General features: G+C 31.6%; 1 protein-coding gene across 1 annotated transcript in view; it reads left to right on the top strand.

The window, feature by feature from the left end:
* The window catches only part of LOC145266455 (ubiquitin-conjugating enzyme E2 2), a 275,170-nt gene that overhangs the window by 16,295 nt on the left and 234,910 nt on the right, over positions 1-23,965 (top strand). The window contains exon 2 of the mRNA XM_080122134.1: positions 18,683-18,746. Within this exon, the coding sequence (XP_079978260.1) occupies positions 18,683-18,746 (64 nt within the window). The remainder of the gene's footprint in view (positions 1-18,682; positions 18,747-23,965) is intronic.

Here is a 23,965-nt window from a genome sequence, read left to right as displayed (position 1 = left end):
ATTGGTTTTACTTGAAATTCAATATTTCGATTTCCTAATTTACCTATAATGAAGTGTTAAAAAAGCTATACATTTAATTGGAATAATCCTCAAGTTCAACAATTATCTCCCCTGAACAGCATGAACAAAATAGGACATGTTTAGTCAAGTATGCAAGTTATTTGGAGAAGAAAAATTGGCACTTTTTTTCTTTTTTTATTGGTAATTTTAAGATACCTAACTTAATTATTTTTGACACTTTATTTTTTATCTAAACACTGACTTTAGGAACACTTAACACTGCAAGAATAGCTTATTCTTTAATTTTATATAAAAAATTATTTTCATTTATATAATTAAAAATATTTTCGTTTTGATTGTTATATTAACACTATTCTGGCCTATGTAACTTTTAGGTGCATCTTTTCAAATACTGGAACCTGGACAGCGTTTTAAATTGACCCCTTTAACTTGGAGTAAATTACACTCTCTCAGCCATAACAGTAAAAGTGCTAATTAAATTATTCTTAGTTATTATTGCCTTTAATTGTTCCTTAGGAGTTTACATATACCTGTAGCGCAACAGTTAATGGTGACTGTTTTTTTGGAGGTTGAAGATTAAATAAATCTTGCATAGGTTCCCAAGTTTGAGAAGATGCACCTGAACATCAGGTTACATTGTCCAAAATGTAAAAATAACAACCCCGATTATCAATCTTCATCTAAAGAATTTGGCAACATAAAAATTGTACATTTATATTCCAGTTTAATTTACTAATCCAGGCAGAGCTAAACGAATAGTATTTTCCACCCCAGTAGATATATTATCTTTGATTTTCAGTGAAACTTTAACTCTATATCATACATAAGCATAATCTTGTTTACAAATGCTTCTCTAAAATTTGCACGCAAGGGGGAAGGGTGGAGTCATTTTACGTTAAAATTGTGCCGCAGAAAAAAAATTAATGAATTAAAAAGAAAAAAATGATAGAAGTTGGGTGTTTGATATAATACTCAATATACTTTTAAAAAACAAGCAAACTAAATAACAAATGATGATACATAGGAAGCCCAGTGTTTCCTGTGAGTTAATAAATTCTCTGCACATAAAACCACTTTTTTTTTTTTTTTTTTTTTTTTTTTTTTTGCAGCATGTAATAGTGTTCTACACTTCATCCTTCTGCTCTTGATCAGTGAAGGAGAAATCGTATTGGACATCAGTTTTTTTTTTTTTTTTTTAACAATCCATTCTCTCTTGTTTTGGAAGCTGGGTTTTTACGCTCATTAAAAAGAAAATAACTTTGCACCTAACTCTGCCCTCGCATGCGTGCGAGTGTATGAGAAGTACTTCTCTAATTTGGTACTATTAAATGGCTATACAATACTGTACTTTTTAATTTTTACTTTAAAAATCCCTTTAAAAAAAAATGTGTGTGTGTAGACTCTTAGGCAATGTAAGTAGTCAGAAGTCTAAGAATTTAAAAAAAAAAACAAAACAATGAAGTTGTCATTATTTTGAGTTAGACATAGGTTTTTTTTTTTTTTTTTTTTTTTTTTTTTTTTTTTTTTTTTTTTTTTTTTTAATGCGAATTCCAGTTCCCTTGTAAGGAACACTTAGAATTGGCATTTATAAGCTAGTCTGGTCAATGTGGTTATCTTCTCTTGTCCCATTTAAATGTTGTCTTGTTGACTTAATGATGAGCTATCATTAGCAGTGATCTCCCATCTTTTATGCTAGGTTTTGGCTCACCTACAATCAATGCTGCTTTGTAATTACAGACTTAAAATGGCAATACAATGAGTAGGTTTAACGGCCGAATAACTCTTGACCAGTGTTACTATATAAAAATATACAACATGAACGTTTTCATGTCCAATGTCAACAAATTATCATTCGGCCATCTTAATCATATTGTCTTGTTTCAGCAATTTGGTTCACCATCCACCTGACGATCTTATCCTCGAGTGGTTTTTGTGCCTTGATAAATGATGTTTTAGTACATAAACAAAATTCTTGCTGTCCAGGAAGATATTTTATATTTCAGTATTCCAGTTTAAGAATCAAACTTTGATTTTGACTAGCCAATTTTCATTTGTTATTATCAATTGTCAGCCACAGTATTGAGTTTTAATATTGCCAAATTAGTTATTTTTGGAGACTATATATGATAAAAATATGGACAAATGCTAAATTTGTAGGAAGAAAAGTGGAATCTGGCTTCCACAAAACTTGGTGGTTGATCATATTTAAGCACAACCTGAAGGCTTTTCATTAGCTTCCACATGTTTAGGGGAAGGTACTACTCCTTTCCTAGGATTACACCACTTAATACTCCATCCTTCATCTTATGATTCTAAGTTTTTAGTGAGGTGGGTGGGGAGGGGGAAATCAACTATTTGTTTTTTATATAATATATATATATATATGTTATTTTTAAAATGTAATTATGACTATTGAGGTTTGAATGCCAATGTTCCAGCACATTACCATATTAAGCCAAATTTGAATTAAAATAGAGAATCCAATTTTAAACTATGCCAGTTGGTTGAAAAATTAAAATTTGGTATTGCCAAATATATCTAAATGATATAAATTTAAAGACTAGGGAGTATATATGCAACAAAACAAATTTAAAAATCTGTTAAGAAACCTGATCACATGATGCAAGATTTTTCAAATGAGTTATATCAAATAATAGTATTGTAGTCAAATTGATCTCAATATTTGTATACGGTAGCAACATATCTTACTATGAATATTAGATCATGGAGTCAAAATCTAAAATATTCGACTCCATGATCTCTAATATTCATAGTAAGATATGTTGCTACTCGTATACAAATATTGAGATCAATTTTACTACAGTAAAAGTATTTGTATAATATGCTATAAAATCTTGATAATAAAAAAAAAATGCCTATCGCCATGGAGAATGCTCATGGAGACATTTGGATTGTGGAAGAAAAAAAAATTGGGGGGGGGGGGTAATTCTTTGTGTTATCTAGTTTCTAAAGATTTTCAAGTTTTTCATATCTTGATATGAAAAAAATGTCTATCACTCTGAGAAATGTTTATGGAGACAAAAATTTGCATTGTGGAAGAAAATTTTTCATTTTTTGGGAAAAAAAAATTTTAGTTTCAAAACGGATTTTCTAGTTTTTCAGAATGTTTCTACAGTAGTGAAATTGATGTTGATATGAAAAAAAAAAAATTTTTTTTTTTTTTTTTTTTTTTTTACATCACTTCTATGAAAATTGAACCCAAACAATTAAAATAATTTATATTAATATATAAAGCTATGTTTGCAGTTAAATAGTCATTTGGACTATAACAGAGTGATATGATTTTGTTTATTCCATGAAATTATATTTTTCTAACCAGTAAGAGCCTTAAAATTCCACTACCAACTAGGCTTCTCAACCACTTTGAGGCAATAAATTTAGGCTGAAATCTGAGCAGACTGCTAGAACTATCCTGCCTTATGTCTATCACCCTTCTCACCCTTCTCCTGTACAAAAGCTATTAAAATAGCATCTTATAGATAAAGATTATATTAAAGAAATAGCCTACTGTTGTTTTGACTTTTCTATTTGACTGAAATTATGATATTGCTTCTTTCCAAGCAAAGATTTTCCATCTGCTAACATGCTCCAGTTCTGCCTGAAAATAACAATGCAAACTTAATTTAATTCCCATGGCATTATGCCAGAATATAATCGGTTGAATACGATGTATAAGGACTGGTGGTTTGGTTTCAAATCCAACAATTGGGCATTAGTCATTTAACTAATGGCCTTGAAAAAAAAAAAAAACTTAAGATATTTGTGTACTCTTTCACTCTTTGACGTGCACAAGAAATTATGCAAGGCAAACCCAACAAGACGTTCTTTAAATCGAGATTTAGGAGTAGGAGTTGACAATGGTTGTTGAAACTACTGCAGAACTGCCAAGTTCCTTTTATGCTATTTAATGGCTACTCTGGCAATAACGTATATACAGTTGCACTCTAAAATTAATTGGAACTTTCAAACCTTGGAATTATTTTCTCCACTCCTCCTGTATGCCAAAATTTAAGTTTATTCTAAAAAAACAAAAGTAATAAATGCTATTTGCTTGAAGCTTTGTGATTCTTTGTAAAGACTTATGTTAATGCTAAGATTAAAACCCCAAATTCATATTTAAAACATGTTTGGTAACCTACTGATCATGTAAATGCAATCAACATTTTAAAGTGTACTAATTTACAGATTGTTTTTCAAAATCACTTCATTCTTATTTTCTAATGCAATCACTGTTTTCAGGTGTATAAATTTTATTTACATTTTTTTTTTTTCTATTTCATTGCTAGAAACTTCGCCTTTTTTAAAAATCTTTCTAGTCTTTACCAGCTAATTTACTTCTGGTGGTTTCCAGTTCTATAATGTAAACTAGCAGGCTATCTGGCATTGCCCGCTTGTAAAATATGCATAAATATATTTTAATTCATTTCTTATTGTAGAGCCAAATTCTCTATAGATTATTATCTAATATGTAGTAATGATTTCAGGTTATAAAAATGTCTTTGGTACCATCTGCTACAATCGAAACAAAACATTTTGTGCTTCAGCCTTGATCGTTATTTATCTCTCCAGCATCGTTACCATCTGAGCTATCAATAGATGGATACAAAAGGTTAAGCATTAAACGACATTGAGCTATGACTTTAATTCTGCATATGCAAAAAGTTAACAGCATATTAATGTTTTATCAGACTTACCCTGCCAAGGTGTTTTCAATTTTTACTTAGGAATTTTTGACACCTAAAACCCAAATTGAAAGTGTGCTATAGGCCTACATACCCTATATATCAAATTTCAACTCTGTAGACCAAATATTCAGAAGTTTGGTAGAGACTTTTCGTACATACGGACAAGGTCATGTTTATATATAGATATTAGTGATGGGATGATTCCAATATTTTTCCTAATTCTGATACAATTTCTGATTGGAGGTGTTATTCTTCCCGATTAAATGTAAGAAACATGTCGGTTTTCAAAATCAATAAATATTACTTTATCCTCACTACTAGCAGAGTTAAAAAAAAAAAAATCTAATAAAGACAAAAGAATGGTTTTTGGCATCAGAAAGTATGCACAATTTTTTCCGATTTTAAAGAAAATGATGATATAAAACTATATACTAATATATATAGATTTATTCATTTATTCAGTAAGGGTATACATCAATTAGGAGTGTAGGTTAAGTAGGGACTCTTTATACCATGGTATTTTAAATCCTAATGCTTCTCATCAGAAGAGGAGAGAAGATGCTAGGATAGGGATTTGACATCTAGCGATAGTTGCATTAGGAGCAAAACACAATATTGATGCTGTTTGGGGAAACTAAATTCAATTTAGTCCCCCTAAACAATATCAATATTTTATCCATGATCAAAAAAAAAAATATAAAAAGTTGGAGGGGAGGTGGCTGAATGGGGAGATTGGTTGTGATATGTTTTCATTTACAATGGCAGATTTGTATGCAAAGTAACTGAAATGCACTATGGTGAAATTTAATTTCATAAATTAATAAGTGAAACTAAATCAATTTAGTTCCCTCAAACATCAATATTTTGTTTTGCTCCTAATGTAACTGTCGCTAGACGTCGCATCACATGGTCCTACCTATTCCAGAAAGAAAGAGGAAGCTCCACTTTCCATACCCTGCCAGCAATCATACATAGTCAATTATCTACTGATAAGTTGTAAAGATCTGAAAATAAGCCTCCTAAATCTATATAATGAAAAAACTTTAAAGGACATTAACTCATGTAGACCCAACTACCCTCCTCAAATATCTGAAGATAACAGGGTTACTCAACAAAATAAAAAAAAAATACCCTATTTAACTATATAAACACACACTGAACACTAGATACCCGGATGCATAACTTATAATTTATATAACTAACATTGAAAAAAAAATAGACTTCGGCATTAAATCACCAAAGTTGATATGCTGTAAAATCAACCAACCAACCTATTATGTTACCTAGCATCTTATCTCCTCTTCTGATGAAAAGCATTAGGCTTCGAAATATCATGGTAGAAGAGTCCCTACTTACCCTACACCCCTAATTGATGTATACCCTTATTGAATAAATATAAATATATATATATATATATATATATATATATATATATATATATATATATATATATATATATATATTTTATATTATCATTTTCTTTCTTTATTGATTTCTATATAAGCTGCAAATCAATTTGTTGAGCTTTGTATTAGCCCGATAAGTCTCCTCTTATAGAATTGATCTTATTCTCTTCCTTTAGTTCCCCAATGTATGTATGTATGTGTGTGTATATATATATATATATATATATATATCCATCTCCATGTGCTGTAATGTTTTCATTTTAAAATCTATAGAGAATATAGAAACTATGCAAATTAGTAACTTTCCTGTAGCCACTTGCATATCCATAACTGAATATATTAAGAAGTTTGTTTTAATAACATTTAAATAGAAAAAGTAAACTTTAAATATCAATGTCTGAGCCAGAAATTTAATAGAAAAAAAAAAAAAATTTATAGGTATATAGATAAAAATAAAGCCCCTCCCGCACACTTACACACACACACTAGCCACGCAAAGAAGTCTGTGAGCCCCCCTCCTTATTGATTTATGAAATTAAATTTCAGTTACTTTGCATACAAGTCTGCCATTTTAAATATACCACAGCCAATCTCCCAATTCAGTCTCCCCTCTCCCAACTTTTACATTTTGTTTGATCATGGATAAAAGATAAGAATTTAGTGAAATCTTTCTAGTTTTTTAATTTATTTTTGTGGATTGTGATCTGTGGTTTTCTTGGTCAACATTATGAAATGGGTCCTGTTAGTCTATTTTATATTTCTGTCAAATTTTCAAAGTCTGACCTAAATAGCAATGAAACTGATTAGGTAGTCGTGTTGCACATTAACCACTGTCCCTATTTACTTGCCACCCTAGGAAGGCAGTTAGATACAAAGAGGATTTTTTTTATGGTCAGCTCTATAAAACAAGGCACCTGGTATTTGGACAAAATTTATTTCAGTTTAGACAAATTTTTCCATCACAGGCCAAGGACAGAAATGAAGTGTAGTATTAGAACAAATACTACACTTTTCTCCCAGCACAAAAGCCCAGATATATCACTGTCATCTGCTTACATATTCTATCTGGTCAAATAACTATTTCAGCAATAGAAAATTGGATTCACTGTTTGTTTATTTTTATGTTTAGGCTCCTACTGAAAATGTTTGTGGAGCTTTTTGGCAGTTTTTGTATACTAGTTTGCTAGCTTTTCAAAACCACACTTAATCCTAGAGATTACTTCAATTCAATTACCTTTACTGTAGAGCAAACTTTAATGCGATGGAGAAGAGGATTTAGAGAAGGGTAACAAGAGTTTTTCATTTTCATTAAATACAGAAATTGTGCAGAGTTGAATCAAATACGAGCACAGGAATTTCTTCGTTTAAATTTAAAAAAAAAAGGTTTCAGTCAATTGCACAAGGTTGTGCCATTTGTAACGTTCATACTTTTTTTTTTTTTTTTTTTTCTTTTCCTTTCTGGCTGCTGTTTTACTTGAAAATCGTGGGGCCAAGAGGTAATATTTTCCTGGGCAATGCTGGGAACACAGGTTTACTAGTAGCTTATAACATACCCCCCCCCCTCCCCAACCTTGTGATTAATAGCTTTTTACTGTAGGCTACATGAAATAGTCTGTTTTATTGATGACTAGCGGCGGTACCCAACAATGCCCGGGTGTTTTGAGGTAAATCAACACTCCGGAGGTGGGGGAGTTAAAAAAAAAAAAAAAAAAAAAGTTTTGGTAGGTGAGTGTGAGGATCGAACCCGAACCCTTGAGGCAAAGTTAGAAATAAAGTGTGAGAAGAAAAAAAAAAAAAGTGCTACGTTAACGATTGGGCCACCGCGACATACAACGGAGACATGTTTGAATTTATTTATTTAACTCTTAAAAACAGGTGTCCGCAATAAAAGTTAACTCTGCTGCTTCGATTTGACCTAATTAAGATCAAATAGAAGTCATGCAGTTAACTTTTGCTGTGAGGCAGCGTTTGGGTTTGTTTACCCAAATTTGACTTTTTTTTTTCCCCAACAGATGTTGAGGAGGGGAAAACCAGCTCCCAATTGTCCAGATTGAGTAGCAATTGTCTGATATACAAGATTGATCAAAGCTGATTGCTTCTGGATGTTTCCCAGCGCGATGCCGATAACAGGTTGTTAGCTTTTGCATTAGTTTCGCTTTTTATATGAAAAAGCTGAATCAACACGCGAGAAGCCAAAATAGCAATATTTTGTAAAAATCGACGTAAATAAATCTATACGCTACATGCGTTCTCAAATCCTAGATATTATCTACGGCCTATATAAACAGTTCTAAGCAATAGTATAGAAACTTGAACAGCAGTTTAAATTTTTCTTTAAAAATAGACTGATGTTTATGTTGAACACTATTGCTGCTATTGAATTTGCTTGTGAATAAGATATAATCTCAAAATGGAGACTACCACCAACAGGTGCAGTGTAGAGAAATTGATGTTTTGTTTGTCTTGCAAACTAGTCTAGTGGCAGTGAAATTCAAAAGTTCCCTTTTAATTTTGATCAGATTAAAAGATGCTGGACCATCAGTTGCCAATGGTGTTGCATCTGTACTCGACTTTCAAAATGGGACTGAAGGATGTACTTGGAATTGTTTGAGTGGGAGATTGCACTTAAGTAAAGTGATGTTAATTGAAATAAAATTCATAGGCTTTAACACTCTCAAGAAACATTCTTTGTATGATCTTGATCAAACTTAGAACCTTAACTTTTCTTTTTTATATAATTTAGTTACAAAGTGAAGCACTGCATTTTATTGATGTTATATGTGGATGCAAACCATCACGATAATGTTGTAAACCCTACTTTGATAGAAAAAAAAATATGTAAGTAACTGATTTAATGTATATTGTATGTGCTCTACCTTCACAACTATTTCAGTTTGTTTATAAACAAGAAATACAACTTTATAGCTTTTGTGGCTTTATTATGGCACCAACTATGCCATGAAAATCACTGTCATATCCTGGCTGATTCGCAACTAAATCTAGTTATGCAGGGCTCTACAAATTTATCTTTAGTTGACTTTTAACAACTAAATATAAAGTTACTAGCCAAACTCGCATTATTTTTTGAATATGACATCTTCGTCCTGTGACGATTATGCACAAAGTTTTTTCTGTATTTTTTTTAATAAGTGTAATTCTAAATATACAACATATAACAGCCTTTGTTAAAAAAAAAAAAAAACAGCTAAAAAGATTTTTAATTCGGTAGTGAGCTTTGGAAGATTGTCAGTAAAAGAAATACAATCACCAAAAGATAAGTGTTTCATTATTTCTAGTTGCCACTTTGAAAAATCACTTGCAAATGCGACTGTTTCACTCGCAATGCAGAGCCCTGTTATGCTATAAGGACTGATTGCGTTTTGATTAGTTGCTCTGTCAATCATTCTAAGCTTATGCTGTTTTTGGAAGATTTGCACAACTTTACGTGTCAACACAACTCAGTCGGAAACTTGAATAATTGATCGGCTGGCTTTTTTTCTCCACTCTAGTTCAAGAAAATATTGTCTTGATCTATGGTAGGCTTTTTGTTGTGTTGGGTTTGATTTTAGGTTGCATTGTTGGAATAAATGATTGCATACAAAAATACCTTTGTGTTTTTATGAAATATTTTAACTTGGTGAATAGCGCTACCATCTTACTAGATTAGTTTAGAATCTGAAATTCTACATGTTTCTCTTCAATTCCATTCAGCTACTGACTTTCTACCTCAATCATATCATGTGACCAATCCAATGAACTGGATGTGTAGAGACTCACACGTAACCTTTAAAAATGTGTGTATTAAGTGATCATTCAATATTGTTTTCATGACTATTTAAAATTTCTAGGTGTAACCCTTTCTCTCACTCTGCACACAAGATGATCTCAACATTTTAAAATAAACTTAGTATTGCAGTTTGACATCACAATGTCATACTTTAAGCTTAAATATGAACCCTGTCCCTTCTGAAAAAAGAAAAAATGCACATTGTTCATTACAAAATAAAGGAAGTTACCTGAATATCTATATACCTATAAAGATTTTTTTTCTTGCTTTTTAACATTGATGTTAAGTCTACTTCTGCTATTTAAAAATGAAAACTAACTTTACATACTCTATCATGGATATGTGAGAAACGTCATGAAGGTAAACTAATTTGCATATTCCTTTGAAAAAAATTAACGTTTATTTAGTTGTTAGATGATTGGTTTTAGCTAACTATGATGCTTAATTATGTTTAGTTTCTACATTGTGCATAATTGCATAGAATTTAAAATAACTCTAGCACACATTTTTATATCTATATATAGAAGTAACCTTGTTTGTGTGCAAAATGTCTCTACAAAGCTTCTCTCTGAATATTTGGTCTACAGACTTAAAACTAGATATATAGGATATTTGAACCTGAAGAACACATTCGATTTGGTTTTAGTCTTTGCTCAGGCCCTATGTACTGTTCATAACTTTATGTGCATATGTATACATATATATTAAAGTAAGTTTGCCCTTGTCCAGGTAACTTACATCTAAAATTTCAAGTGTTTAGACCCAATATTGGCAGAGGAGTTTGATAGAGTCTGCAAAGGTCAACTCTTTCAACTTTGACTTCTTGGCAGACAAATTTTTGCCCCAAAACTGATTAAAAAGCTTGCTGCATGTCTGGAGACCATTTATGTAAAATTTCAAATGTTTAGACCAAAAATTGGCTGAATAGTTTGCTAGAGACCGCAAAGGTCAAATCTTTTGAATTTGCCCCCCTTGGCAGCCAAATTTTTTGCTAAAAACCTATTAAAAAGCTTGCCCTATGTTTGAATACACTTTATGTAAAATTTAAAATATTTAGACCAAAAATTGGCTGTGTAATTTGGTAGACTGCAGAGGTCAAATTCTTTTTAACTTTAACCTCTTAACATTGTTTTAAGCTCAAATCAAATTAAGTTTAATCCATGTCAAAGTAACCTACATCTAAAATTTCAAGTGTTTAGACCCAAAATTGGCAGAGGAATTTGGTAGGGTTTTCAAAGGTCAAATCGTTTAACTTTGACCCCTTGACAGCCAAATTTCTGGCCGAAAACTGATTAAAAAGATTTTCACAAATCTCAATAGTCCTATGTCAAATCTTGAGTCTGAAGACTGAAAATTGACGGAGTAGTTTGGTAGGGAAACACACGCACACAATTTCATCTTTTTAGATATAGATAGATTAGTCATATAAAGGAACAGTCTGCTTGGTTGGAAGTCCTGATACTGCTGCCCAAATCACTGGGTAATAATTAAAATATTTGATATTCACCCATGAAAAGGATTTTTTGCTGACCCATTTTTGATTCTTGAAAAGTGAAAAAAAAAAAAAGTCTAAATGGTTTATGTATTTAATTAAATCATAATTTCATATCTACCTTCATATGTCAATTGGTTACTTAGACAATTTGTGCTGGGGCATTTTTTCTTTTTTTTTTTTTTTTTTTTTCTTTTTTATTTTTCTTATACTGATTTCAGCCTAAAACGAACTTGGATATCTTAAATAGATTGTTTGCTTTTACTTTGTTTCTGTAATTTATGGAATTGGAATGTCAGCTAGTTCTGCTAATGCTGTCATAAATGGAAAACTGTATTGTTCGGGTAAAATCTGGAAACTAGTAAAATATCAACCTTTAAGATTCAAACCCTTAATGGTAAAAAATACTCTAATCTTCATTTTGCTTGAGGTCACAAGGGAAGGGGTGAGTGATACATTAATTCCTGTTCACAAACAATTGAAACTAGATCAAGCAGTTTCCTTAGGGCATTTGCTAAAGTTTGTGTCAATTAAAGATGTGTTCAGAGTTTTGAAAGAAACTATTCTACTTGTGACTCATTGAGTTTGTATATTTGTTAGTTATTTGTCACTAAAGCATTAAGTACTTTGAAGTAAATTTAATATTCTGTTTCTGTGTTTTCCTAAGTATTTTAATCGAATAAATGCTAAAATAATCCTTATATTTGTGAAAATTTCACTTGTCTACTTCGACAATTTGCATTTAACTAAATGACAGTTTCTGTTACTCTCTTTGTATATTGATTGAACTACTATTATAGTTTTTAATGTCTGCAAATATTAGTGATGGGACGATGCCAAAATTTTTCCCGATTCCGATTCCGTTCAAAATTTCCGATTCCGATTCCCGATTCCGATTCCTGTAAAATTTATACATATTTAATTAGAGATTTTTTTTGTCTGTTTTTTCGTAAATTTTCAAATTATTACATAAACCCCTGGTTAATGTCCGCGTATATTTTATCTCAAATGTTTGCCTTGTAATTGATTAAAAATTGTAACACAACAAAACATTTATTTTGATTTTAAAACAAAGCTATATTGTATCAGTTCGTATTTACTGTATAACATGCTACTTACATGAATAGTGGAAAATATTCGAAGATTGGTAGGCAAAATAAGAAAACGATGTAAAAACAATATATTTAACAACGCCACTTAGCAAAGCCACATCTCATTGTTACGAACGAATTTCTAAATAATAATATTACTATTATGAAAACCATTTTTAACGTGAGATTGCGTGAGCTTTCTGTGCTTTCTCTCGCAGCTAAATCCCTATTCCAAAATGAAATATTACTTTTATAGATTACGTGTTAGAACATTTTTTTAATTGGCGGAAAGAAAAGCGATCATTTAGAATTTAGAGTGTAAGATCAGTTTCGAATATAAATTTAATGTAAAATGATCATCATTTCTGGCCATCCTAATTCTTTATGGATATTAACTAAAGTGTTTCCCACTAAATTAAGTTCGGTTTGCAACGTTGTAAAACCATGTGTAATCGCTTAAAAAGTAGACACCCTATCCCCAATAAGCGCACATAATTTAAAATTGGTAACACACTACAGCTCATGTTACGTTATATTTATTTGTGAAACTGACCGTCTATTTTAAATTCCTAATCGTTTTATATATATATATATTTTTTATAATCATGAGTGTTTATAGGCAATCTTTTTATTTCATTTTTAAATAGTTACGTGTAAAACGGAACGTAGATGTAAATAATGTATTCTCGTGAAATTATCAGTGTTTTTATTCCGTTTTCATTTTTCGCCCATCGCAATTATAACTTTTTGTTGCGAAAAGAAAGTTCGATTCTCCATTTTATAAAAGACACGGACCCTTCCTACTACTAACCTTCAGTCCGTGATAATACAAAAAAAAGCGATTATTTGTGCTTTTATGATTTTGCCGATTGGGTTGTGAGTCAATGGTAAAAAAATTAGTTAACTGCTTTAAAACGATTCGAATGGCTGGGAAACGGGGGATCATTTTATATTAAATTTAGAAATTTAGGAAGGTCGTTTTTTTTAATCTGGAGAATATCCAGCTCCCCCAAAAGGGGCACTTTTGATAAGAACAAAAAATTACAATTGCCTGAGTTTAGTAGGATTTCTCCTTCATTGAACAGGGAGAAAATAGATGAACTGTAGTATCAGCACAGATACTACACTTTCTTCCTAAGTGATAGTACGTAATACGACTTCCCTCGTGTACTCCGACTCCTATGTTTTTTTATTGCACATCAAAGAAAACTGTTTTTTTTTTTTTAAGTCGAATGATAAATCTGTGGTGAAAGATGGAGGTCCCTAATGAAATTTCGAGAATATTCTAGAAGTAAATTTGCAATTTATTTTCAAAGTATCGAAAAAATTGTTTTAAATTAAAGAAATATTTTATCAAGAAAAATAATATCAAGCATTATTACTAATTAAATACAAAGTAGAATATAACGTGGTATTTGTTTATCTTTCATTTATTTTAGTGTTGTGTCGATTAATCGGAATCGGGAATCGGATAAATCGGTAATTTTGGGGGTATCGGAATCGGTATTGGAATCGGAAAAATTTGTGCCTAATTTCCGATTCCCAAATCGATTCTTTTAATATTTTTAAAAAGTTCATTTTCAATTGTTTGTACCGATTATAAATATTTCTTTCTTTTAAACTATTAGTAAAACTAAAGAAGATCTAAACTTATTTTATATGCGTAAAATAAACAAAACAAAAATTGAAACTTTGCGAAAATTCGCTAGGTAACCTTTAGAAGAATGCAGTTTATTTTCAAAGTAGCGAAAGAATTGTCTAAAATTAAAGAAATATTTTGCCCAGAAAAATAATATCAAACATTATTGCTAATTAAATGAAAAGTAGAATATAAAAGTGTTGGGTTTTTTCGGTATGTTTGCTGCTCCCTCACTCGCCAATCTCACTCAAAAGTTGAGTTGAAAGTATTATGGGGTAATTAACACCTTCGATGCGTTGGTTTCAACAACAATACTTTTTCACACCCACTTGCCAAATTTCTCAAGGAGTTTAATATGAAAAGATTTCAAACGAATAGTTTTATTTTATTTTCCTGGAGCCACATTGTCTGACACCGTCGCATTTTTCTCGGTTTCGGAAAAGTTAAAAATATACATGAATATCTCACAATGAATTTATCAAAGTCTGGATAAAATAGATAAAGAGAAAACATTTAGAAATTTTTCAGATTGAAAAAGAAATTATATTTACATTTAAAAGTCCCCCCTCATTGAAATTCTACTTTTGGACGATATTTGTAAACCCACTAAAAACCAAATTATTTTTAGATCTAGGATGAAGCTCTAAACTGTCTTCACGTATTAAAAAAGGGTGCTTGTGCAGTTTACACTATGTTAAAAAACGAAAAAAATATATATATATATATATATATATATTCTACGTACTCGTTATGGAATGAGTTCTCGTAAAAAATCACGTAATTTCATCAAATAGTTTTTATTTTATGCCGTAAAAACGATTTGGGAAATTCGGAATCTTCCTAAAAAAACTGCGATAATTAGTCGAGGGAGCGTAAAACAAAAACTAATGAAATTACGTGATTTTGTTATGAGAACTTCATTCTATAACGAGTACGTAGATCTATAGAGTTTAGTTTTACTAATAGTTTAAAAGAAATAAATATTTATAATCGGTACAAGCAATTGAAAATTAACTTTTGAAAAATATTCAAAGAATCGATTTTGGAATCGGAAATTATACACAAATTTTTCCGATGCCGATTCCGATTCCCCGAAAATTACCGATTTAACCGATTCCCGATTCCGATTCCGATTCATCGGCACAACACTAGCAAATATTTACTCTTCCACTAATTTACATAGTGTTTCTCCACACCATAAGCATAATGGGATTCTACTTGTATATTATCCATTTTTAGATATGCAAGACAAATTAAGATATGAGATGAGCAGTGAAAACATATTTTTATTAAACAAAATGAAATGAATACCTAAAAAACAAAATTGCTTTTTTTTTTTTTTTTTCAGTATTAATAAACAAATCTTCTAGGTCATTTAAATTTACTCCCACTTTCATTTAAAGGACAAAATAATTTATTGCATTCATAATCAAAACTCATCACCTTTTCCAAAGATAACTCTGAAGGTGTGAATGGGGAGGGGAAAAGTTAGAGCAGAAGTGGTAGTTAAAATTTTTGCAATGAAATCTAATGATCACCTTTCAATTCTCAGCTTTGTTTTAAATATTTTTTTCCAAATAATGTTTAAAATGCTATGATGTGTGTAATATATATATATATATATATATGTATATATATATGTCATCCACATACAGACTGTTTCGCAGTATCACAGCTCATGAGTGCGGCTAGACAAGCAACTACTTCAAACTCTACCGCCTAGATGACAGTCGGCGCTTCTGAATGTTACGCTATTCAGCTGCTGCTATGATGGGCGTGCATACACACACACACACACCACTTTGAATTATAAGTGGGATTGACAAGATCAGTTTTATGAAAAATTTTCTCTACTCTTGTATCAAGTATTACACTATAAACCTAATTATGTCAGCTATATATATATATATATTACGCACTGCATATTATGAAATCAATGGCACTGCTCGCAAGTGCTATATAGTTAACCATTAGATTTGACGCTCTACTCTAGCCATGTTGGCTAATCTCTGCTAGTATATAGTAAAACTACATATAGCCACATTGGTTCGATAGGTTAGCATGCACTTGTGAGTTCGAACCTCACCTCGGACATAATTATTTTTACCTTAATTTTATCCCAAAATGAGCTTTTCGTATATCAAGCAGTTTAGTTTGACTTTTATCTTTTTCTGTACTCGACCTCATTTATGGAAATGAGAACCCCAGGTCATGCTGGGTAGCCCTGCCAGTACATAAAGAAATGAACCAGTAATACCTGGTGTGATATTAGTTGTAATCGGGTTATACCGACTTCCTCCAAAGAAAGTTTGCAAGGGAATATCAAATTCATAAGCAGTCCCCAACTGATATATATATCTATCTATCTTATGGAAAGATGACATACAGTTCCTAGAATTCACAAATGGTCACCCATCTGCTACTGGCCAGGCTCTACATGGCTGGTCTTTTGTAACAAGAATCGGTGTGTACGCACTATTATATCATAGTGTACTAATGTACAATAAATCTGCGTGCATTTGCCCTTCTGAGTTTTTTTGTAGCAGTTATAAAGATTGTTGGTGCATTTGTGTGTAATGCATTGGCTGCAATCGACTGCTGGCTGTATTGATTGCTTGTCCATTGAATTGGCAGCACTGATAAAGTTAAATATTTCTTGTTGATGTCACTCAAAACACCAGTTGACAAACCAGTTCCTTTTTGTGTGTCTGTGTATATTAGTTAATGCCTTTACTTTCGCTTGTGACACCCCCTTCCTAGTCTTTTTTTTTTTTTTTTTTTTTTTTTTTATAGTATCTTAAATATTTACAGTATCAGTTGGTTATTTTATTTGTCAGAGGTTAGAATTTGTGTTTTTAAAAAGCAGCTCTTGATTTGAGTGATATCAACCCATTTTGATATCTTATGCAAACACTGACTGTACTTAACTGACATTGTTTTTTGCTAATTATTTTATATAAAATTCTTAAATTTTATTTAGTTGTAATTACTAATAAAATAAAATTGTGATGAAATTAAGGCTTTGATTTCTATTTATAAAATTATTGGCTATAAATAGCTTTCAAAACTTTTGTTTTTTATAAATAAGGATTTGATAAGAATTTTAATGCTAGAAATGACTTTGATAGCTTAAATGCTTTCTACCAAATTCCAAACATCAAATTGTCAACTTTTTTTTTTTTGTAAGTCTGAGTACTATATTGCATTTTGTGATTTGATTTCAATGAATTAAATGCAAGAAACACTTAGGATGTTATTAATACAGGTAAATTAGTACCATATGAAATCTATGCTGAGTAGAATCTTTCTGCACATTAACTGGAAAATTTTTTCTTTCAATTATAAAAGTTGAAGCTTTCTTTGATCTAGCATAAAAATATTTATGAATTAAGACATCAATTATCGATGGAGTGTAAAACTAAAAATTTAAAAAATGAACTTTTCTTTCCCAACACTGAAATGGTATTCCAACACTGAAATGAATATTTCAGGGGGAGGGAGGGATATCAATTATAGATTTAAACCAACTTATAAAGTTGGTACCTTTTTAGAATGAAAGTATAATAAATAGCAAAGCGAGCCCCTCCTTTCTCTTTTTGTATCTTTGTCTCCGTGCACAGTGTGGTGTCATCCTCTAAAATTGGAAGATATCGAAGGTCATTTATGAAAAAATTATCCATTAAAACGAGTAATTCTGACTTATTTGTTTGTTGAAAAGTAGTTCCTCTTGATGTTCTTCCCAAAAATACAGTGAAAATAACGCATGAAAGTTATGTTTGTTAACAAATAGCTTTTAGCGTTTAATACAACTAATTTCTTGTTTGATATGTTATCAAGCTTATGTTGCCCATGTGTCATGTTCTTTTATTTCCAATTTTAATGCAATCATTCTGATTTAAATTAACCGACTTCAGAATTATTTGCTTACCAATTTTATCATTTATTGAAAGAATACCACAAAAACCATTGTATTTTACAAATGCTCTAACCCACTGAGTTTAAAATAATTCAACTTTTTAAACCCCTCTCTCTCTCTCCCATTTCCATTGGTGAGGTTCCGTTGACCATATTTTTATCTGAGACTGTTTGCTCTCTCTCCTTATTATTGTTTATGCTCACCATATTAAAATAAAAATATGCTTTGACAAGAAATGATAGAACACCAAAATGCTTCTAACCTTTTTAGTGATCTTCAGAAGACTTTTGATTACAAGTAGTTGGTTTTACAATTTGAATTTTTATAAAATCTTTAAAAAAAAACAAACTCCTAGTCATATAACAATTGCTGATTCCAATCTCCAAGACAACTTTTTTCTCATTTCTGAACTTTGATGAAAAATAAAATGTTGAATATTTTTGTTTTTCTAAACAAAAAAAAGTTATGGCTTGCAATTGATTGAAATTCTTAAAAAAATTTTTTCCTTTATAATTTTTTTTAATATTAAATGAATCCTTGTAATAAAGCTTGACAATTTCAAATAAAATCTGTTGATATAATTTGAATATAACTCTCATGCCTTAATTTTCATCTTTTTTACAGGAGCTTCAAGATTTGGGTAGGGATCCTCCAGCGCAGTGTTCAGCCGGACCAGTTGGTGATGATTGTACGTAACTTTTCTTCTATCTGCACGTTTTTGGAAGGTTACGGTTTTATGACAAAAAAAATATCCAAAATAATCCACCATCAACCATACAAATTTTAAAATATTAATGATGCTTTGTATTTAGCTTTCATTTATTTGACCACAAACAATATATGGAATCGTTGGCATTCGTTTCATTATATTCTTCAGCGGCAGATGAATTTACACTTTATATTGATCTACTTTATTTCAAAAGTTAGGTATATTTGTATGTACATGATTAATTCCTAAACTAATTAACCAATTTTGGAACACAGTTGTTAGGTGTAAAGATGAGTAATGTGGACTTTTTTTTTTATGTAAAGGGGGGCAAAAAGGTGAAAATTCTTTCTGAATTCAGATATTATATTCAAACTTAATATTAATTAGACATCAATTAATACATATTCCCCAAATTTTAGCTTGAATATTTTGAATGGCTTTTAGGGAGTATAATATAGATATAACAAAAAAAATATGGTAGCAATATTTTTTATACAGGTAGTTATATTTGGTTAAACATCTGTACATCCTGGCATAGGTTGAACAGCTTTTAGAAATTGACTTTCAAACTAATCTCTCTAGCTAGGAATTATCCCTCTTTTAAGTGCATTTACCACTTTTACTTCTTGGCCTACTTTTATTTACTGCCCCCCCCTCCCCCACCTCAGTTGTTCTACCTCTATTAACTTAAAAACTTTCCATTCTTTCAACATGATGATACAATTGAAGTCTATACTTCTGGACATGCTATACTGTGCAAATTTTGTCTTCCTCTGAGGTCATCAGATCTAAGTTTGTCTTTGACTCTTATTACACCTACATCGTAGCCTATCACTTTTCTCCATACAAGGCATGTCCTCAATCCTCACTGTCCATACGTCATCACACTGTATACATGCCTTATGGATTCTTTACTTAGTCGACACTGATAATGTGCTTGTTAGTAATGGTAGAACTTACTCCATGTATTCCTAATTCTGGCAAATACACTAGCACTTACTCCACTTTGTGCGCCAATGCTATTATAAAGATAACAAAACTCTTTGACAACCTCCTTATATTTTTTTTTCTCCATCTTCGTTACACTTTAACGCAGATGATTATACTTTCTCAACTGATCAGTAGTTTCATTGCACTTGTATACACAATGCTTACAGGTAGAAAAAATTGAATTACAATTGACTCCCTTTCCACAAAATGAGTAGAACTTTCCTCTTTGAGGACTTTCCAACACTACAATCATTATTCATTACTTTGAAGAATTCTTTAGCCAGTAAAGGTCTGAAAGTGAATGTTAACAAGAATAGTCTAAAACAAGTAGTTCATCAATTATTTCACCGTTAAATGCTAAATCGGCATACTTTTTTTTTTTTTCTTGACAACCATACAATGTATCCTAATACCAGAATGTACCATTCATATTTTAAAATTCTTGGGTACTCTGTATCATAAGGAGGATATAGTTTAAATAATACTCCTTTTGATTGTAAACAGTTTGTGTATCCCACTTTTGCATTGATTAGGTGTAATGGGAAAGCGGTAACAGTGTTAACGCGATGGCGTTACATTATGTAGCAGTGTTGACGCGATGGCGTTACATTATGTAGCAGTGTTGACGCGATGGCGTTACATTATGTAGCAGTGTTGACGCGATGGCGTTACATTATGTAGCAGTGTTGACGCGATGGCGTTACATTATGTAGCAGTGTTGACGCGATGGCGTTACATTATGTAGCAGTGTTGACGCGATGGCGTTACATTATGTAGCAGTGTTGACGCGATGGCGTTACATTATGTAGCAGTGTTGACGCGATGGCGTTAGATTATGTAGCAGTGTTGACGCGATGGCGTTAGATTATGTAGCAGTGTTGACGCGATGGCGTTAGATTATGTAGCAGTGTTGACGCGATGGCGTTAGATTATGTAGCAGTGTTGACGCGATGGCGTTAGATTATGTAGCAGTGTTGACGCGATGGCGTTAGATTATGTAGCAGTGTTGACGCGATGGCGTTAGATTATGTAGCAGTGTTGACGCGATGGCGTTAGATTATGTAGCAGTGTTGACGCGATGGCGTTAGATTATGTAGCAGTGTTGACGCGATGGCGTTAGATTATGTAGCAGTGTTGACGCGATGGCGTTAGATTATGTAGCAGTGTTGACGCGATGGCGTTAGATTATGTAGCAGTGTTGACGCGATGGCGTTAGATTATGTAGCAGTGTTGACGCGATGGCGTTAGATTATGTAGCAGTGTTGACGCGATGGCGTTAGATTATGTAGCAGTGTTGACGCGATGGCGTTAGATTATGTAGCAGTGTTGACGCGATGGCGTTAGATTATGTAGCAGTGTTGACGCGATGGCGTTAGATTATGTAGCAGTGTTGACGCGATGGCGTTAGATTATGTAGCAGTGTTGACGCGATGGCGTTAGATTATGTAGCAGTGTTGACGCGATGGCGTTAGATTATGTAGCAGTGTTGACGCGATGGCGTTAGATTATGTAGCAGTGTTGACGCGATGGCGTTAGATTATGTAGCAGTGTTGACGCGATGGCGTTAGATTATGTAGCAGTGTTGACGCGATGGCGTTAGATTATGTAGCAGTGTTGACGCGATGGCGTTAGATTATGTAGCAGTGTTGACGCGATGGCGTTAGATTATGTAGCAGTGTTGACGCGATGGCGTTAGATTATGTAGCAGTGTTGACGCGATGGCGTTAGATTATGTAGCAGTGTTGACGCGATGGCGTTAGATTATGTAGCAGTGTTGACGCGATGGCGTTAGATTATGTAGCAGTGTTGACGCGATGGCGTTAGATTATGTAGCAGTGTTGACGCGATGGCGTTAGATTATGTAGCAGTGTTGACGCGATGGCGTTAGATTATGTAGCAGTGTTGACGCGATGGCGTTAGATTATGTAGCAGTGTTGACGCGATGGCGTTAGATTATGTAGCAGTGTTGACGCGATGGCGTTAGATTATGTAGCAGTGTTGACGCGATGGCGTTACATTATGTAACAAACAATTTTACATACACAAAATGGATAACAAATGTCATTAACTTACACAATATAAGCTAACTAGCCAGACCACTTTTGTGCTAGCTAAAAAGTTTTTTAATATATTCATTTATATGAAGTTGTATGTAGGGACGTTCATTGCTCGCTATAGAATTGATGTAATAATTTTGTGTGTACTTTACGAAACTGTTTATAAGCATTGTTTATGGATAGATCAAAAGTGTAAAATATAAATAATGGAAGTAACTTATAATAATTAGAAAAAATAGGGAATGCTTAATTAAAATTCCCTAGTTAAAACTTCAAAAGAATAGAATTTAAATCATTTCAATGTTTAAAAAATTTATTTTCTAGAATGTTTTTTTTTTTTTTTGCAATTCAACAGATCATAGTATACATTGAGAATTTGTGTCAAAACATATTGAATTTATTTACATTTTTATATACGAATCCTTGTAAACATAATGTAACTTCAGCATATATAATGCTAAAACTTAGAAGAAAAATATAAATCATGACCCCCCCCCCTGAAACATACACACATACACACACACACACACACACACTCTTGCACAAAGGCTATAAAAAATGAAGAAAAAAAAGCTGTCTTGGACAATGTTGAAACCATTGGTTGTTAGTGTTCCATGTTGTTTCTGTGAATAAATCCTTTTAAAATGTGGTAATTGTACTGCAACAAAATTATGATATTCATCAGGAATATTTGGGGTTTTGTTATAATTGGGGTGAAAAAAAAGGGCAATTTTGGCAGGGTATGAAAATTGTGCAATTATGGAATAAATATGGATTGAAATAAGATTTTAGAACCATTCTTGCATGAATATAATTTTAAATAGTTGTGTGCCCCCCCCCCAAAAAAAAAGATGTACTGTAGTTTTAAAGCAAATAAAATCAATTTATCTAAGTGTTTGTTCTAAGAAAGAACATGGTTATCTTTTCCATTTATAATATTAGAAAGTAGTAAATTAAAAGATAATCACAAAATGAAATCTTTTGTAATCCATGTCTTTGTCTTTTGTTTTCAGTTTCTGTTAATAGTACAAAAATCAATGACTTTGTTTGAAACTTGAAAGGAAAATATTTTAAAAATTATTTCAAAATACCTTTTAAAATAAATTTAACTATTTTTTCAAGTATAAATAAAAACAAACCTAGAACATTCTGCAATATCTTATTTTAAGATGAAAGTGCAGAATATTAATCTGAAGCTCTGTCTGTAGCAATAACAAACTAAAATCACCAACTACCACCATAATAAAAATTTTTTTTTAAAATACAGTATTCTGCAGAAGTATCTTAATGTCATTAAATGTTTTTTTGATTACTAAAAAGATAGTGTTAGGTGAAAGTATGAAAGCCCTGTCTGTAACAATAATAACCATCACCTCTCCCACTAACAAAAACAAAATCCGGTTCATATTCTGCAAAATTACTTTTTAATGTAATTTTAGTATGTATGTATGTATGTATGTATGTATAAATCTGATTTCCAAGTTTATTTCAGTGTTTATGTAAAAGAAAAAATTCATATGAAAAATTGTGGGGGTGGGGGCTCAAACCAGAATAAATTCAGTGATTGTTATTTTCTTATGAAAATTAATAATTGAAAGTAACTGGTAAGGTTGAAGCTTAACTCCTTGTACTCTTCGGTTATGAAGTTCTAAAAGTCTAACAATCTTTGATCTGATCGTTGCTAGTAACAGTTCTGACTTATTTTGTTTTAGCATTGATTTTAAGTATAATATTTACATTTATTTGCTTGTATATTGCAAATAAATAAAATAGATAATTGTTTTTATCTCCCCCCCCCCCAATATTTTTGTATACTTTTTAAAATATATTTTAATCTACTATATAATAAAATGATTGCAGAAATTTCCCTCTGGACTAAATTACCATAGGTTTGCAATAGCAGATGCCACATACAAATTTATTATATCTAAACTATTATCCACCATTTTATGTAATTTCAGAACATCGTTTCAGACACATTTATTCATTATAAAATCCTTTTTACATTTCATCCTAGAAGAACCCCCCCCCACACACACACACAAAAAATTACCATACCCTGAACCCTATATTTTCTGCATGTATGCTATATACTTGCTTATTTAACTTACGCTGCTTCTTTGTGTGTTTACCTTTTACGCTTTCCAAGCG

The sequence above is a fragment of the Euprymna scolopes genome, chromosome 41 (genome assembly GCF_053919585.1).
Source record: "Euprymna scolopes isolate OS-2025 chromosome 41, ASM5391958v1, whole genome shotgun sequence".
Taxonomy (NCBI): Eukaryota; Metazoa; Mollusca; class Cephalopoda; order Sepiida; family Sepiolidae; genus Euprymna; species Euprymna scolopes.
This window is presented reverse-complemented; position numbering and strand designations above follow the sequence as displayed.